The 17,808-nt window shown below is 39.3% G+C and overlaps 1 protein-coding gene and 1 long non-coding RNA gene across 2 annotated transcripts; both read left to right on the top strand.

Moving 5' to 3' along the window:
- Positions 1 to 5,233: 5,233 nt before the first annotated feature.
- Positions 5,234 to 10,880, top strand: LOC134105276 (uncharacterized). Its single transcript, XM_062557858.1, has 16 exons — positions 5,234 to 5,667; positions 5,853 to 5,973; positions 6,077 to 6,154; positions 6,257 to 6,628; positions 6,764 to 6,859; positions 6,952 to 7,181; positions 7,510 to 7,688; positions 7,775 to 7,862; positions 8,023 to 8,370; positions 8,453 to 8,570; positions 8,646 to 8,737; positions 9,097 to 9,211; positions 9,669 to 9,761; positions 9,851 to 10,012; positions 10,096 to 10,275; positions 10,370 to 10,880. Exons 1-16 carry the CDS (start codon positions 5,551 to 5,553, stop codon positions 10,567 to 10,569), a joined length of 2,589 nt encoding a protein of 862 aa, XP_062413842.1. The 5' UTR covers positions 5,234 to 5,550; the 3' UTR covers positions 10,570 to 10,880.
- A 4,087-nt stretch (positions 10,881 to 14,967) lies between these two features.
- Positions 14,968 to 17,030, top strand: LOC119213085 (uncharacterized). The gene is made up of 3 exons (XR_005119878.2): positions 14,968 to 15,083; positions 15,382 to 15,455; positions 15,986 to 17,030. It is a non-coding gene; the product is annotated as an uncharacterized LOC119213085 (long non-coding RNA).
- Positions 17,031 to 17,808: the final 778 nt, after the last annotated feature.

Below are 17,808 nucleotides of genomic sequence, written 5' to 3' on the forward strand. Positions count from 1 at the left end.
TGAATTAGGTTTAGTATATAGTTAAGATTCTTGAATAGTTTTCTTTTATAATAATAATGTTTACTCATGTACGACCAGTATATGTTCATTTTGGCAGGTGCTTGTCAGCTAGCTGTTGACTGGTATTTGCAGCATGCGTTGGGTCACTTTGCTGTGTCAAGACAATTGTCATTTACAAGAGTGATGGATGAGGAAATCCTATTTGCAATGTGCAGTTTGGTTCCACATGTTAATTGGAAACCGTAGGGCACAGTAAATTGGCAATTGAAGAATGTGTAGGTGAGTTACGGTGTCGTGGAAATAGAAGGATTTAAGACAGATAGTGATACACCAGGGTTAGAAAATGTACAGCTTTATAATGATTACAGAAGGAATCTGTGCTTTGTACTGCAAAAAAATGATCAATTTGCTCAAAACTCCAGATCCACGTTAATCCTGTGTGGACAATTAAGTTTTTTATCCCACGTGGGGCTGACCAGCTTTAGGCAGCTCTCTGTTCAGCTGACCGACACCATCTTGCACTTTCACAATTACCTTGGGCATTGGGAGAAGTCAACCTTTCAGGAGATACATCCAGCAGTGCATAAATTACGTGGAGGAAGACACATTTTGTTACTCCTGTATATGTTTTGCAAGTGAAGTGAGGATGGAAGAACCACAAAACATGAACTACTGTTGGCCGTTTGGTGAAAGACAGAAGAGGAGGAATATAGAAGCCAGGAAAGGAAATATTTTCTAATATTGGAAATGATTTTGGGTCAAATTGACTCAAAGTTCATGTCTGTGACATACAGACCCTGGATGTCTCTGTTCAATTTAAATTTAACCTGTAACATAACAGGAAGACACCACACCCTTACAAAAAAGGTATGACACCACAGAAATTCCTCATGTTAATAATTGATACCTGAGCTTTCTCCTCCCTATGTGATGTAGAACAATGTCTGGGCTTCATTTATAGTCACGGTGCAGAGACTGCTTCATGCATTGAGATGCTATGCTGCCAGAAAAAAGGCATGAAAAAGCTAGTGGATTGAATTGTCAGGTTGGAGCCATTTTAAGAGAAATGTTACTTCCCCTGACTTAATTATGCCTCCTTCTTTGAAGATCTGTGGTCTATGGCTGGATGAAAATGGTCAAATTTGCTCAGGGAGGTTCCTCACTGAGTGAAATGACCCGGAAGTAGTGTAGGTGGCCGCCATGATAAGAGCTGTTTGTATTTTCTAATGCAAGGAAAAGGAGCTTCAATGCTTCTCTACTTAGCTCCTTTAGCACAGGTGTGACGAATCATTCGGCTGTTTACGAGAAATGACCAAGAAACGCAGATCATGTGAGTTACCCTTAGCATAACTCATTTACATTGCACCCTTAAAAAAAAGTAACACTTTGAACCTGGTAGTTGGATGTCGTCTGCATGACTCAGCACTGTAACAACACACAGACGAAGGCATCTAAATGCCTTTCTTTCAAGTCCGTAAGCAGAGAAACTGTAGTTTTCTCCGCTGCAGACTGACGTCATTAACTTGCGTCTCCTGTTTCCACAGATGTCAATTAATTGTGATTGTGAATAGACACTAGTAGGTCATTCTTTGACAATTTGAATCTAGCCCTTGTGTGTGTGTGTGTTTCAGGCTCGCCACACTCGTCGCTGATGAGCAGACCTGCGACGTTCTCTCTATTTAGCTGAACCCTTTATTTTCTAGTTAGTGGGGGTGTTTGGTTTATTGTTTTGGCCATTGAGACCCTGATGTCCTTACTCTGGTCGGTTTTATATTATGGTAAATTGATGTTCAATAAATGTCACGGTTACTAAGCTATTATAGTTATTGTCCGGGGAAAAACTGAGGTGCAGACTATTGTCTCTCCTTAGAATAACTAAAATGAAACACAGTCTGCATTTTCTTTACAAAGGAACTTACAACAAAAACTCACCTCCATCTGTGTGTGGAATGGTATTTTTAATTAGAACCAAATGACCCTCAACTATGTAAGACTAATGAAATCAACTCTCCAAAAAATGCTCAATTTTCGATGTATTTATTTCCAATATTTCTGCCATTGCATTTGATTAATCTAATTGCTGGATGATTTGTCTGAAATGAAATGCCAAACACTACAAGACTTTGTAAACTTCCCAAGAGGTTTGCTTAAGGGGGGGAAAAAAAGTTATTTACTTGTCAAGATACTCGTAATGTTTTGAACTTAAAACACGTGTCCAGCAGGTGGGGAAAATGAGAGTTAGTGTCATGACCTGGCTTCTTTTTTGGAGATAGGTTAAGACAATGGCAAACTGTGCAAACACTGATATTTATGCACATAATCATACACTCCAGTCACCAGAGCTACTTGTCAAAATCGGGAACCAATCTGCAAGAGTGATTAGTTATGCCTGAATGAGTTTGCTGAACATTCTCCATCTGCGTGCTCTAGTAATGTATGGAATAAGCAGAGTCTGTAATCAGGCTGCAGACTGACAAGGTTAAGCCGATGCAGATGCAGGGTAAACACTCTGGCATGGACGCAGGTCACTAAAGGTGTGACACTTTGAAAGGTTCTCGTACATTTTCTTACTTCCTCAGAAAGAAAATAGAAGATGAAGAAAAATGTGTGCGCTGCACTGCCATGACTCCGCTGAAATGACATGTAATGTAAAAGGCCACACATACAACCGCTGGGCCTTGGATCCGGACTGCAGTGAGCCTATTCATGACCCCGGCTATATATCAATTTTACATTGTACAACATGACGACATTTATAAAACTTAATAATATGTAATAAAAATCAGTTGAATGGGGGCAGTGATGGCTCTAACAAGCTGTATCAACAAGCAAGTGGTTAGCATAACTGAGACATGTTGCCAGAATGATTGAAAAGCCAACACAAGACTCATGAACTCAGCCATTTACAGTTGTTGAAAATTGCACCACAATAAATCCGTCCACTTTTATCACCAGTATAATATCCTTTTCCTTGTGTTTTCAGATATTGAAACCGCATTGACGGGTCAAAACCGCTTGCAGGTTGGTTCTGAACTCCTCCATTTCAAACAAATGAGCACAGCTGTCTCTGGAAGAATGGGCTGCTCTTACCACAAAGTGATAAACGTTCATTTACAATATAAGACTAACAAAGAGTAACTATGCTTTATATGTGAAACTATTATTTTTTCTCCAAGATGAATCGGTGGTGGAAAAAGTTTCCAGGATCTGCCATTGCTCTGCGTCTGTATTGATTCAACACATAGCAGACTCAACCACAAATGTGCACCACAGCCATTTAAAATGTCATCTTCGGATGATGAAGAGATTTGTCTGACCTCTGGGCATGGCTTTTAAACGAAACTTGTTAAATGACACAGTCCCCTAAAACTGTATTAAGAGATTATGTATGCGGCAAAATCCTATACCAGTGATGATACCCACCCAATGTGTCCCTCATCACGTTATCTTTTTCACTTAAACAAACTGATGTTTCAATCATTTTTGTCAGAGAGGGATTCTCGTCAGAAATGATTCATTTGATTTATAAGGCTAACAACAAAACATACTCAGTTACTATGAAGCTCAGTCACAAAGGTCACGAAAACGTCACTAAAACGTTTTAAAAAGTACAATGTTCTTTCGGTATATGCATTTGAACAGACGGTATCAACCTGCCACTTGCAGTAAAGATAACCTGCTTTTGTTAAGATCACTGAATGTCTCTCCCTACCTGAGGCATCTAAACAGCAGCAATGCGTGAATCTTTGCACCATCTTTACCCAACTTTGTGTTTCTTTCTATTGAGAATCAATATGTGAATGCTGTCTGACTGGCATAGACTGAATGTAGTAAAGCCAAAGGATCAAGTCATCCACCTGGGAAAACAGTTTGTTGGTGATTAATCATTTGAACGTGGTGTTTATTTTTAATTGGTGTAGGAGTTTCTAGAAAAGTGAAGGGAAATCACTGAATAAAAGCACAAAATGCTCTTTTATTTGGCCAACAAATCGACCGTGGCGATTCTATGGTCCCTGTACGCTTAGTAAGCAAACTGCAGGGCATCCAGCTCATCGGCTGCAGCAGACTCACAGAGTTGCTCACAGCTCTCTTGAGAGATTTATGGAATCCCTTCCAGCTTGTAGATAAAAAGAGGCTAAGCAACATTTTTTATTTTTTTGACAATATACAGTAATGAAGATTTAAATACAATTGTGATATAATCCCATTTTCTCATTTGGAAACTCTCCCTCCGTATGTTGTCACATGTGTGGTCATTTCCCAGCTTTTACCTTCCATGCAAGGGTTTCCCCACTAGACTTAACGATCTACAATAAAATCCAAAACATGCACGTTTACTTTCAGATATTAATTATGTAGGTGACAAGGTCGGAGCATGACAACCCAGTCTCCAAAAAAAGCGTGAAATAGCTACGTTGGTCCACCGTGATAAACGTAGTCATGTTACGTTTCCCCTCAAAATATCGTAACTATGTTACGTTATTTTGGCCCATTCATTTACATTGCTTTGCAAATAGGTCACGTGACTATCACGTTTCCCGTTAGTGAAAAGAAAAACATGGCGGACGGTCAGCATAATCTCCGTGAAAAACACAATATTTTAAGAAAGCATCAGCATTTGTATGCATTTCGATGGCATTTCTAGCGAGAAGTATGCGTTATTCTTTCATAATCTTCTATCAGAGACTGTAGAAGACCTTCCGTTTATTCGTTTCTGCGAAGATTTGAGTGTCTCTTTGGGAAAGCGTGGGAATGCAACGTTTGTTTCTGCGGTCATTTTTTTTCAGCATTAAAGGCACTAATCGCCAACACAAAGCACTCAAATCACATTATGACTTTTCAAACATAAATTGGCATATTTTTATGAGTTTTCATTGAAAGAATGCATACTTTCCGGGGGCTTGAATGCTGAACGCTTTAGCGCATGTGTGTCTCTTTCAAAACCTTCCCTTCCGTTTCAGGCTACGATTTCATGGTTACGTTGCGGTGGTTGCTATGGACGCTGGAATTGCTGCTCGGACACCTAGTTCAGTGATGCTTAACCCGGGTTCGATCGGTTAAGTCACTCTCAGGGGTTCAGCAGACACACACTCCGGTCAAGTGGTCCACGACTTCAAAAATAATGTATATAGTAAAAGTGATAGACGGGCTTTTCGATGGTGGATGGCGGAAACGGTACTCTTTTAAGGGAGATAAGCCCCGCCCCTCTCAGGCGCGAATGTGTGCGTGTTTGTGTGTGTGTGCGCGCGCACGCGCGAGGTTCGGTGAATGCGCTGATGAAGCTCGCTGCCTCATTATGTAATGATTTTATTTGAATAATCCTCCTGGCTGTTGTTTGTTTGTTTGTTTGTTTGTTTGTTTGCTTCTTTGTACGTAAATATCTGCCTTTGTACCAAATACTCTGCCAATAAAGGTTGATTAGAATAAAACAAACAAAAAATACATTTACATTGTCAGACGCACTGGTCACGTGAACGGTCACATTTAAATAAAGTTGCAAGAAGAAGAAGAAGAAGAAACAGAAGAAGAAGAAGAAGAAGAAGAAAAAAGATGGAGGAGGAGGAGGATAGGAAGAAAAAGAAAAACATGAGGAAGAGTCGTGTAAGGATCGTAGACGACAAGAAAGATCAGCTATTTCTTGCCGACCTGTTTTTAGAAGAATATAAGGTACGAAGAATATATTCTGAGAAATGTAGAGTGCCGAGATATTTTTTCCTAATTTGCACCTTCGCCCTTGGTAGCGTCGTTTAATATAGTCACTTGAAACGTATAGTTATTTCTGAGAAGTAGTGTGTATGGAACGTTTTTTTTTACTGTTGCCTGATATTAAAGAGTTTGTGTTTCACGTCAAGCAAAGAAAAGAGTCAGCTTCAAGCCACCAAAAAGGTGTTTGGCTTGAAGAAGATGAAGACGGCCAACCTCTCCCAAAAAGACGTAGGACTGGGGAGAAACGGAAACGGGGACCCGCCACTGGTTCGTGGTCTTCAAGCTTATAGCTAGCTTATAATTATTTATTTATTTTAATGAACTAAATTATTAATTCTAATTATTCTAATTATCTTTATACTGTTGGCAGTGACGTCTGGGAGCGCAGAACCTTCCTGTTCGTCGACATATGGACAAAAGGCAGAGACAGAGACCAGCCAAAACTTAGGTTACTTTTCTTATTCTCTCTTCTCGTGTTTTTGTTTTCTTGTTGTTGTGTTTAGCTACATTTAACCTTACTTTACAGCTAATTTTCTCCTTTGTCTTTTAGACTCCCTTATCCAAGAAGTTCAAGACCTCTTGGAATGTCCTGTTGAAGAACCTGTCTCATCCCAGTGGAAGGAAAGGCAACGTTTAACCTTTGAAAAGTGGAGTACGTTAAGGCCCTTTATGGTTAACCAGATGTTATCATCACAGAGGCCTAAACAGGGACTATGCCAACACTGTGGACAAAAGCTTGCAGTAGTGACATGCAGAGATTGTTTGCCAAGACCACTTTACTGCACTGCGTGTGATATTGCAATACATGAGTCTATGGTACTCCATAACAGAACTTCTATGATAGAGGGTTTTTTTAGGCCATTGTCACCTTCCACATACATCAAGGAAGATGAGGGAGGAAAATTCTCCTACCATGAAAAAGGTAACCAATTAATCACTATGTGAGCTATTTTGTAATTAAAATGTGTTAAATTCAATATTAACCTATATCACACTAAAAAAACACCCTTATTTTCCAATTATTTATTATGTGAAATGTTCTTATTTTATTCTGTAGAGTGTTACTTACCAATCAGGCTTCCTCACTGCGATTGTTCCTATGGACAAACAAGTGTTTCTCCAGGAAAGCAAGTAATTTTGATTGGAATGAACGGTAAGGATTTTCCAAACTAGTCTTTTAATACAGTATTGACCTTTTTATATTCCTTGTATATTGGAGTAACTTATTTTTATTTTGATATTCAGGTCGTTACAATCTGTCCCTTCCATGTGTCAGCTGCCCCTGCGGAAAGTCCTGGTCACTGGACATAGGTGATCTCGTTGACAGTGGTTATTGGCCAGCCACAGCCAACTTTGACACTTTGTACACTGTGGATTTGTTCAGTACATTTGAGGATCTCAAGATCACTGCCCCAGGAATGTCACGGCAAGCTTTTGTTAGCATGCTAGAACACCGCACAAAAGTCTTTGGTCGGGTGAGTACAAGATGTTGTTGAAGAAAACAACCAAGATTGCTGAGATGGTGCAAGTTTATTGGAGTTGAATGCAGGGATGGGTCCCAGACAAAGTCAGAAAGGAAGGAACAAAGGGGTGACCCCTAGGTAGTATGATCAAGCAGGCAGAAAGATCAAGGTTCTAGTCAGCAGGGGAGCATACACCGGAGGAAACAACATTTGGCTAGGTATTGGCCAGACATGTAATGGCAAATGTCCCCTCGTATGTAATTTTTCTTTTTCAATGCGACGATTTTCAAATGTATTGATCTAATTTTATCATGGCCTTACTTTTACGTTTTCCTTTTAGAGCGGCCAGATATGTGGGGATACTATGCAGAAGGCATTTCTGGAATGGATCTATGCCAAATTTGAAGTGGAAAGGATGTCTCTGGTGCAGCATTTTCAGTGCCCTGCATGCACACCCTCCATGCTGGCTGTTGCAGTGGATGGGAACCGAAAACTTTACCGCTTTAAGAGCCAACCGGGGTGTGTAGTATTTTTTTCAAATTAAAATGGACAGTGCTATTGTAATAGTTATTTTAATCCTTTCTATTTATTTATTTATTTTTTAGACCGAATGGATTTTTTGATGGAGTGTTTCTGGCCAAGGATGCTGAAGTGTCCTCCTTTGTTGACTACATCCATGGGACAACCAAACATGTACATTTACATTTCTTTATTGTAACATTTTGATAAACACATGCAGTATACTTACAATTTGTATTTACTATGACAACCACATTGACATGTTACAGACATTCACTGTTAAATTAATTCAGTTTGAGTTCATCTATATATGTCTGCTTTCATCTCGTTTTAGAATCCTGCGAAAGCAAGATGTGGTGCAGGTCAATGGGTGGCAGCACGAGAGTCTGCGAGTAAGTCAGCAAGCAAATTGGATGAGGAAGGCGTGGAAGTTGCTGTCTGCCGTCACGGGGTCTTGCTCAAAGGACTGAATATGTTCCGTGGGGAAATATTTGCATACCCATTATATCTCCAGAAACAGTTGAATTCACAGACTGTGAAGTATTTTTGCTCAGATGTAGTGTGCAAATACTGGCCATATCTGGAGAGGGTGGTCCGTTTCTGCCCAGAGCTACAAGACCTGTTGAACATGCGCCCATTTCTTTCGATTATGCATGCTAAAGCGCATTCATGGACGTGTGAGGTAATTATTGACACATTGTTTTTATAAACCCCCCCACTCTTATGTTTTTTCAAAGTCTAACAATTCATTAAATGTTTTGTAGTTGAAGTGGGGAGGACGTAACCAGGAAGGAGCTGGTACAACCTTAGGAGAAGAAGTTGAACAAGTAAACAGTTTCCTTTCTCGAGCAGCCTTATGTTCTAAGTTCATGGCAAAAGCAGGTAAATATTTTTTCATCTAAATTATTTAATTTGTTTAGTGTCTGGTTTCTTGCCCTAATGTGCTTTTTTTTCAAGTTCGCACAGACATGCTTACCATCCAGGCAAGTGGCTGGAACAAGCGGAAGGCAGAACACCTTGACCGGACATTAGCAAAAAGATACATCAAGGTATGGACTATATTGACTTATAATGGAAAAACTATATATTCAAAGATAATCTTATTAAATTATACTCTACTCAGTATTGTTTTATATAATTATACAAAGTGTAACCTAGGGACACAGTGGGACTGGTAAGAGTTAAGGGAGAACAGACAGAATGTTTACTTAGACAACACCTGGTGTGAGCATGTTTTTGTCCTAGAACTGATAGAACCCTTTTTGTGCAAATAGGCAAACAAAAGCAAAATGGTAGGGGGAGAAGGATAATTCTTCTTAATAAGGAGTTGTTTGACAAACTTGTCACCAGTTTGTCTGACCAAAAACTTCCATGACACAGTTTTCTGTTTTTGGATTTGTTTTGACAGACTGTACAGAGGATTCCAGATGCATCAACAGATCTTAAACAACTTACCACCGAGTTGGCTATTCAGGAAGACACAGTACAGCAATGGGTGTGTGATGTTCAGCAGTGGACAACAGGTAGTATGGGGAGAGGAGTATTGTGCATTATGCCTATTTACAGAATATTCTCATCTAGACCCCACTAATTGGAAATAACATCAATTGAAAATGGTTTAAAGTATTTTGTTCCCATTGTAGCTCAAATGTACATTTCACCTTTTTTATATCTCTGTTTGATGCAGCTGCAACTGATTTTTTATTTATGATTTATATTTGTTTCTGACAATGTTACTTGTATTAAAGACATGTAGCTTCTGTCACTGAACACATTTACATCTGGAGATAATGTCAGGGTTAACTGAGCAAGTTTTGTCCTAATAGTTAACCACAATCAATGCAGGGGTTACTGAACCCAGATATTGCAATATATCTTGTAAACCTGCTTTGTGGTACACATTCTCATTATAGGTTTGGAGAAAATTGGTTTAATTGTCAACAGAGAGTGACATGAAGTAACTTTACTTGTCTTCACAAGGAGCAACTGTTCCAAATGACAGCCGACAGAATACTATTGAAGGACTCTATCTGAGCATCAAGCAGCGAAAGTTTCATCTCTATCGTCAGACAGGTGAGACCATAAAAGCTTTTTTAATTATTATTATTTATTACCCTGTAAATTTATTATTTTACACAATCATCTTTTGTTTCACCCTTCAGTTGGCAGTAAGCAGAGACATAAATTGAGGAAAAAGATTGCGGCAGAAAAGATAGCTTTGGACGAGGCCATTGCTGACTACAACACTGTTGTGGGGGATGCTGACAAACTCCCTCCTCCTGACGAGCTCTTGGTCAAAGAAAACTTCTCCTGGCCATGGCAATGTAAGTAGGATACTTAGTGTGTAAAATTGCCCATGCACAAACCTTTCTATAATTGCTAACATGTTTGATGGTATGAACTGCAGGTCACAGTGATATGATCGAGAAAAAAAAAGTCTATGACAAAGTAATGCTGCTGGATAGACTTAAGGAAGAAGCCGTAATTGTGGTTCAGGAAATTAAGCAGCACTGGGAGTACATGCGGAGCATGGCTAGAAAGATTGAAGATCTTTCCTCCCAGCTCTCTGAAGGAATCACAGGTCAAAGTATGTATATATGCTTCTGTGTCTTATTCTTGTCTGATGATAATGATAATAAAGCTAACTAATTATTTAAATGTTTGATGTCAAACAATCTCAGGCAGCACTGAAGCATTGACAGAGAGTGGACGTGAGGGACTACTCTGCATATTAAAAAGAAGACTGTGTGAAGTTCAAGCACAGCAGACTTCAGCACGCGCAACATATCTGCATATCCTGGGACAACACATGGTGTCTTTGGATGACTCTTCCTCTGAGGAAGAAAACTTGGATAGTAGCTCGTCAACAGATGAAGACTAATGGGAGCCATCGTTGGGCTCATTCTGGAGAACACTGCAGTCTGACGCTGTACCTGCAGAGTCCACACCAACGTGCTCTCCATTGTAAATGTCTGCAATTGTTATATGGTTTGTGCATACTGTGTGTTCCTATATAAAATAAATGACTTTAATTTCCACTATTGTGACATTTTCTTGCACTACATTACATTATTTAACCTGTAAAGATAAACTGTACATTTAATGCACAGTATAGAATACACAGTTACAGATGTTTGAGAGTCACCCTTCTTAATCTGAATTATGTGTAATAACAGGATGGCTGTTTCGCCTTCTTATAGAATAGAAAAATACTTTATTCATCCCCCGGTGGGGAAAATTCAAATTAGTAGAGTAGCTTAAAAAGTAAATATATAAATATTTACAATGATTATATACTATCAACAATAATATCAATGACTAAATAAATTAGAGAAGAACATGTCAGCAGTCACTGTTAAAAACCCTCATGGCTGTGGGGACAAAGGACCTCCTGAACCTCTCAGGCCTACAGTGCAGAGAGATGAGCCTCTCACTGTAGCTGGTCCTCTGACCCGCCAGGATGTTGTGGAGGGGATGTTTATTATTATCCATAACAATATAATTTCCTTTTCATCTGTTTCTCCACCACAGCACTGAGAGAGTCTAGTCTTCTGCCTACAACAGAACTGGCCTTTTTCACCACTTTGTCCAGGCGCCTACAGTTTTTATCTGTAGTGCCACTCCCCCAGCAGACAACAGCATAGAGTAGTGCACTCTCTAGGGTTAGGGTTAGGGGTTAAGTCCAGGCCCTCACATCCTGGTGTCAGAACAATCACTTCAACAACAAGATAAAGGAGCTTATCAAAGACTTAATAAAACACAGAGGCACAATACATGTCTGGTGATCACCGGAAGTGAAACAGGTGGGGAGTTTCACCTACATAAGTGATCATCTCTCAGGGGACCTGACCTGGGAGGTGACCACAAGAGAAGTGGTGAAGAAGGCCCAGCAGAGACTCTTCCCACAGTGGACCCTCGGAAAAACCTGGCTCCAACAGATTCCTCACCAACTTCTATCAGTGCACCATATAAAGTGATCTGGGCTATGGATGCATGTGGGGTTTTGCAACTGTACCTTAGAGGAGAGAAAGGACAGGCACTAATTAAGGGTGCATCTAAGATCATTGGTGTCCCTTTTCCATCTCTGGAACGAATCTACTCTGCCCGGCTGAGAAACTAAGATGTAAGATGAGGTCTCACTGTTCACACCCTGGGCAATGTCGTTTTAGCACACTCCCCTCTGGCAGACAGGGTCATGAGGGCACGGAGAGAACGACTTCCCCCAAAGCTTTACATACATCCCCAACCCTAACCCACATCCACGTGTTTATTTTACTTTATTTTGTATGCTGCTCTTTACTTTATATGCTACTATCCAGAATCAGTATCACTTTTATTGCCAGGTATGTGAACACACAGAAATAACTCTCTCTCAGCCTTAGCTACAGAGAGAGTTAAGTGAAACCAAAGTAAAAAAATATTTCTGTGTGATATATGATATATAAAAATATGTATATGTGTATATATTTACCTATTCAGCTTTATACATGTACATAGCTTTTGTTTAAGCTTTTGTTCATAATTTTTCTATATTATCTAAATTAATCTATCTATATGTATATATATATATATATATATATATATATATATATATATATATATATATATATATATATATATATATATATATATATATATATATATATATATATATCTGGCTATCTGTGTTGGTGATTGGTTACAGATCACAGTAAGCCAATCAGAGGCAGAATAAGGCGGGTCGTGCACATATTGGCGCTAACTGTACGCACTCTTTACACGGCAGTGTAGCTGAAGCTGGACGGGTAATTAATATTTCATGTAGTCTGAATATATTTTTATTGAATATAATTACACGTGGCACGTGAGCACCTCGTTGTCACGTTTTTAATTAAGGAACGTCATGGGCCTCATCATCTAGCTAATCAAGCTAGCTAGCTCGCTAATAACAGCAGTTAGGCAGTTAGCAAGACGAAAGACACGTTTTTATTTAGTCGCCTTTTTAGGACCATTAAGAATGAATAACCTTCAAGAAAACATGGGGGTGCGTTTGTGAGTGTAGTGTAGAGAACAGGTTCCGACTTCAAAAGAAATCCTGTTAAATCTTTTTCTTCATTTTTTATAAATTAATTTGTTCTAGGAACAACCTGTTTACAGTTTTAAGTTTACCTGTAAACTGTATGATCCTTTTCTGCACTGTGTATTTGCATTTCTGTCTTAGAATAGGGGGTTGTAAATTAAGCTTTGCATGTTAATTTGTGCAATACTATCACTGTATTCATATCTCTTAATCAGTAATGTGCATTTTTAATCAACAATGTGCAATTTACACTAATTAACGTGCTATATAAACCCTATAACAACAGTCCATCCTTCCTCATGTAAGCAATCTACTGTTATTGTTGATTTTATATCTATATTGAGATAATATTGATATGGTATCTTATCTTAATTACATTGATAAGGCTGCTAAGAACAGGCCTCTGGTTGCTTAGATATAAATATTGCTTTATATTCCAGGTCAAAAATGCCAAGAGGGTCAACCACAACCAGCTGCACGAGCTGCAATGCAGGTATTCCTGTGGCTGCGAAGACGTGCAAGTCTTGCCAGGCGGTACAGCCAAAAAAGCAAAGACTTGCCAAAAGACTTGAGAAATTTCAAGCAAAAAAAGATGACTGGCTAAAAAAGCAGAAAAAGAATAGGACCATCTCACATGTTATGGATGAGGCATCAATTTTGGTATGTGTTGCATGTCTTTTTGTATGATTCATGCTTGTGAAAATTCTGTATGATATCTTAATTTATATTTTTAATACTTAGGTTGAAAAGTTACATGCACTGGGGCACAAGGCCATCATTATGATCCGCAAACCAGGCAAAACGCCTGGCAACTGGTCCGGGAATATCCTGCACCCAAAGTGGCAGCTTTCTAACTACGCTGTGGAATGCCTCGACAGGATGAAGACCTTATATGAGGTGGTAGTTGACGGTAAGCCCATGAACTGTATCTGTGATACCTTTAATTGTCAACATATCCTAGTACTATAAAAACTGATCAGAATCAGAATCAGAATCTCATGAATACTTTATTAAAGCCTGATGATCAGACAGCTATTTTCATTTTCCACACTTACGGATAAAATCAATTTGTAGTCTGAGTCTAGGCTGTTATTTTATTATGTACCTCTCCAGTTATGTTCTATAATATGTAGTTGATAGTTAATACTTATTTTAACAAATTTAACGTTTTCCTGCATAAAAATGGTAATAGCACACACAGTACAACATTTACTTTCTCACTGAGAGCTGTGAAATTTCACCACTGTTGCATCTGTTAGGTTTGTACGAAGAGCATCATTGTTGAGATGGAGAAGTTGAATTTGGATTGAGGTTGTGTTTTTCCTCAGTCACACCTAGTTTGAGATGATGTGTCGGTTGTGCAATAATCTCACCTTTTACTAACACGCAAAAAGATCTCTTCAGGTGGAGGAATATGAAAGTTCCTCCTTAGTGACAACCTCAGATGTATTTAGGGGCATATTTTAGATGACCCATATACATTAAAAGTACAAATTTGAGCAAGGGTCTTTATAAATACATACATACATACATTATTTGTAACTGCTTATGCTTATTAGATTGCAGGAGTTGCTGGGGCCCATCCCAGCTGTTAATGGATGAGGACAGGGTCCACGCTGGACAAGTTGCTGCTTTATTGCAGGGCTGAGACATAGAGACAGACAACCATTCATACCTACAGGCAGTTTAGGGTCACCAGTTAACCTAAGATGCATGTCTTTGGACTGTGACAGGAAACCAGAGTCCCCGGAGAAAATAGACGCAGACACGGGGAGGACTTTCTAAATACCAGTTGCAGGTAATATAGGGTCTGCTACTATTGAAAAATAAATTAACCTTAATTGTGTTTTGATTTCATTGAGGTTGGACTGACCAGCAGCCATCCACCATTCTCACCACCACCAGCCCCTCCGTCCAGCCATCCACCAGCTTCACCACCACCAGCCCCGCCATCCAGCCATCCCGCAGCCTCACCACCACCAGCCCCGCCATCCAGCCATCCCGCAGCCTCACCACCACCAGCCCCGCCATCCAGCCATCCCGCAGCCTCACCACCACCAGCCCCGCCATCCAGCCATCCCGCAGCCTCACCACCACCAGCCCCGCCATCCAGCCATCCCGCAGCCTCACCACCACCAGCCCCGCCATCCAGCCATCCCGCAGCCTCACCACCACCAGCCCCGCCATCCAGCCATCCCGCAGGTTCACCACCACCAGCCCCGCCATCCAGCCATCCCGCAGCCTCACCACCACCAGCCCCGCCATCCAGCCATCCCGCAGGTTCACCACCACCAGCCCCGCCGTCCAGCCATCCACCAGGACCCTCAGAGCCAGAGGTAGGCAATTAATTAAACATGAAGATTAATCAAATATTACTGCATATTAGTTATACTAATAACTAGTATGCAGATCAACTCAGTTATGTGGCCCTGTCATTTTTCTTATCCTTGTTTTTTGGACTAACAGTAACTATTAAGATCCCTGCAATCTGAATAATGCACTGAACTCAGTTTCTTGGTAATTTTTAGCATTTTAGTCCTTCATCCACTGTGTCTGACTTCATTTCTTTTTGTCAAAAGGATTGATATTAACATGCAAAACATTGTAACTGTATACTTTATTTTTCTCTTTTAGAATGCAGCCATAGGATGTCTGGTACAGAAACATTTTATCCAGTCAAGAGGGTCGTAAACCACAAAAGGCTTAAGGTTTGTTTTCTCATAACATGAGATGAAATATCTGCCAAAGGGAAAGATACAGGAAATCTTTCCTGCCGCATGCCATCAAACTATACAATAAGTACTAAAATCACTAGTCATTACTTCTCTATATGCACTTTCTATATGCACATAGAAAGTGCATATAGAAAGTGCAAGTAATGACCAGTGATATTAGTGTGTGTGTGTATATACTGTATATATATATATATATATATATATATATATATATATATACTAATAATACATTCACACACTGTTGAATATACTGCTTATTTGTACACATTTTGGTCGGATCCCATATTCTATACTTGAATGTTGTTTTCATATTACTGTTTTAAATGGTGAATTTCATATTTATACTAATACTTAATAATAGTTCTTTGTTTATCTAGGTTTTATTTTTCCTTTTACTTCATTGTCTACAGGTGAAAATGCTGATACTTCTATTTACTACAAACTCTTTTTTACAGAAGCACATGTTAACTTACTAATGGTTAATATGTTTTAATACTGTCTAGGGAAAAACAATGGAACTTATTGAGTGGGAGCCCTGTTCGATGTGGTATGCAATATGTCTCTTCATTCTATTCTATCGTCTCAAATATTAGCAAAGAAATAGCATTATTATTATTCTCATTATTGTTTTAACAGTTTAAAGGGTGAAGCATCAAAATAGTTTATGTGTACTCCTTAATCAAACTTTCATAATGATGTCAACTACAGTAATCAGGTTACTGAATTCATGTAAAAAAATTGACTCAAAACTGTTCTTCTCTATTGACATGTTTTTGAATTTCATTCATTGCTGATATAATAACAAATCTTTTTCACAGTGGGAAGACCTGGCCCCTCGAGTGGGTAGCCAAGGAAGACACCAAGTCTTAAATGACATAGATATATTTTTTATGTTCATATGTCTTGTTATGTTCAAAACAACAAATAAAGTTCAAACACTAAAACCTCAAACCCTTACCTAATATGTATTGTCCCAGTTGAGTTTCCGTACTGTGCCTGACCCGCTTGTGCATGCGGCATAGAGTTATGATGCAGGTATATCTTAATATCCTTTTTTTTTTTTTCATAGTTCCTTTTAATTGTTTCATAGTATCCGGAATTAGATGTACGACCCCTCGTTAACGTTTACAGTAAATAACATAAATGACAAATACGACAATGACTCAGACAATATGAAACTTGGTAGCATTATTGCATATTGCATTTTCCACGGAAAAATTTCATTTTTTTTTTTTTTAAACCTGACTTCCTCATGTTTCTTCTTCTTCTTCTTCTTCTTGCAACTTTATTTAAATGTGACCGTTCACGTGACCAGTGCGTCTGACAATGTAAATGTATTTTTTGTTTGTTTTATTCTAATCAACCTTTATTGGCAGAGTATTTGGTACAAAGGCAGATATTTACGTACAAAGAAGCAAACAAACAAACAAACAAACAAACAACAGCCAGGAGGATTATTCAAATAAAATCATTACATAATGAGGCAGCGAGCTTCATCAGCGCATTCACCGAACCTCGCGCGTGCGCGCGCACACACACACAAACACGCACACATTCGCGCCTGAGAGGGGCGGGGCTTATCTCCCTTAAAAGAGTACCGTTTCCGCCATCCACCATCGAAAAGCCCGTCTATCACTTTTACTATATACATTATTTTTGAAGTCGTGGACCACTTGACCGGAGTGTGTGTCTGCTGAACCCCTGAGAGTGACTTAACCGATCGAACCCGGGTTAAGCATCACTGAACTAGGTGTCCGAGCAGCAATTCCAGCGTCCATAGCAACCACCGCAACGTAACCATGAAATCGTAGCCTGAAACGGAAGGGAAGGTTTTGAAAGAGACACACATGCGCTAAAGCGTTCAGCATTCAAGCCCCCGGAAAGTATGCATTCTTTCAATGAAAACTCATAAAAATATGCCAATTTATGTTTGAAAAGTCATAATGTGATTTGAGTGCTTTGTGTTGGCGATTAGTGCCTTTAATGCTGAAAAAAAATGACCGCAGAAACAAACGTTGCATTCCCACGCTTTCCCAAAGAGACACTCAAATCTTCGCAGAAACGAATAAACGGAAGGTCTTCTACAGTCTCTGATAGAAGATTATGAAAGAATAACGCATACTTCTCGCTAGAAATGCCATCGAAATGCATACAAATGCTGATGCTTTCTTAAAATATTGTGTTTTTCACGGAGATTATGCTGACCGTCCGCCATGTTTTTCTTTTCACTAACGGGAAACGTGATAGTCACGTGACCTATTTGCAAAGCAATGTAAATGAATGGGCCAAAATAACGTAACATAGTTACGATATTTTGAGGGGAAAC

Source organism: Pungitius pungitius, chromosome 15, assembly GCF_949316345.1.
Source record: "Pungitius pungitius chromosome 15, fPunPun2.1, whole genome shotgun sequence".
Lineage (NCBI taxonomy): Eukaryota > Metazoa > Chordata > Actinopteri > Perciformes > Gasterosteidae > Pungitius > Pungitius pungitius.

Excerpts from the sequence above, each read along its gene's own strand:
- LOC134105276 (XM_062557858.1), top strand. The coding sequence starts at position 5,551 with ATGGAGGAGGAGGAGGATAGGAAGAAAAAGAAAAACATGAGGAAGAGT. Across the intron at positions 6,860-6,951 it reads AATTTTGATTGGAATGAACG|GTCGTTACAATCTGTCCCTT; the intron begins GTAAGGATTTTC and ends TTTGATATTCAG. Across the intron at positions 10,276-10,369 it reads TGAAGGAATCACAGGTCAAA|GCAGCACTGAAGCATTGACA; the intron begins GTATGTATATAT and ends AAACAATCTCAG.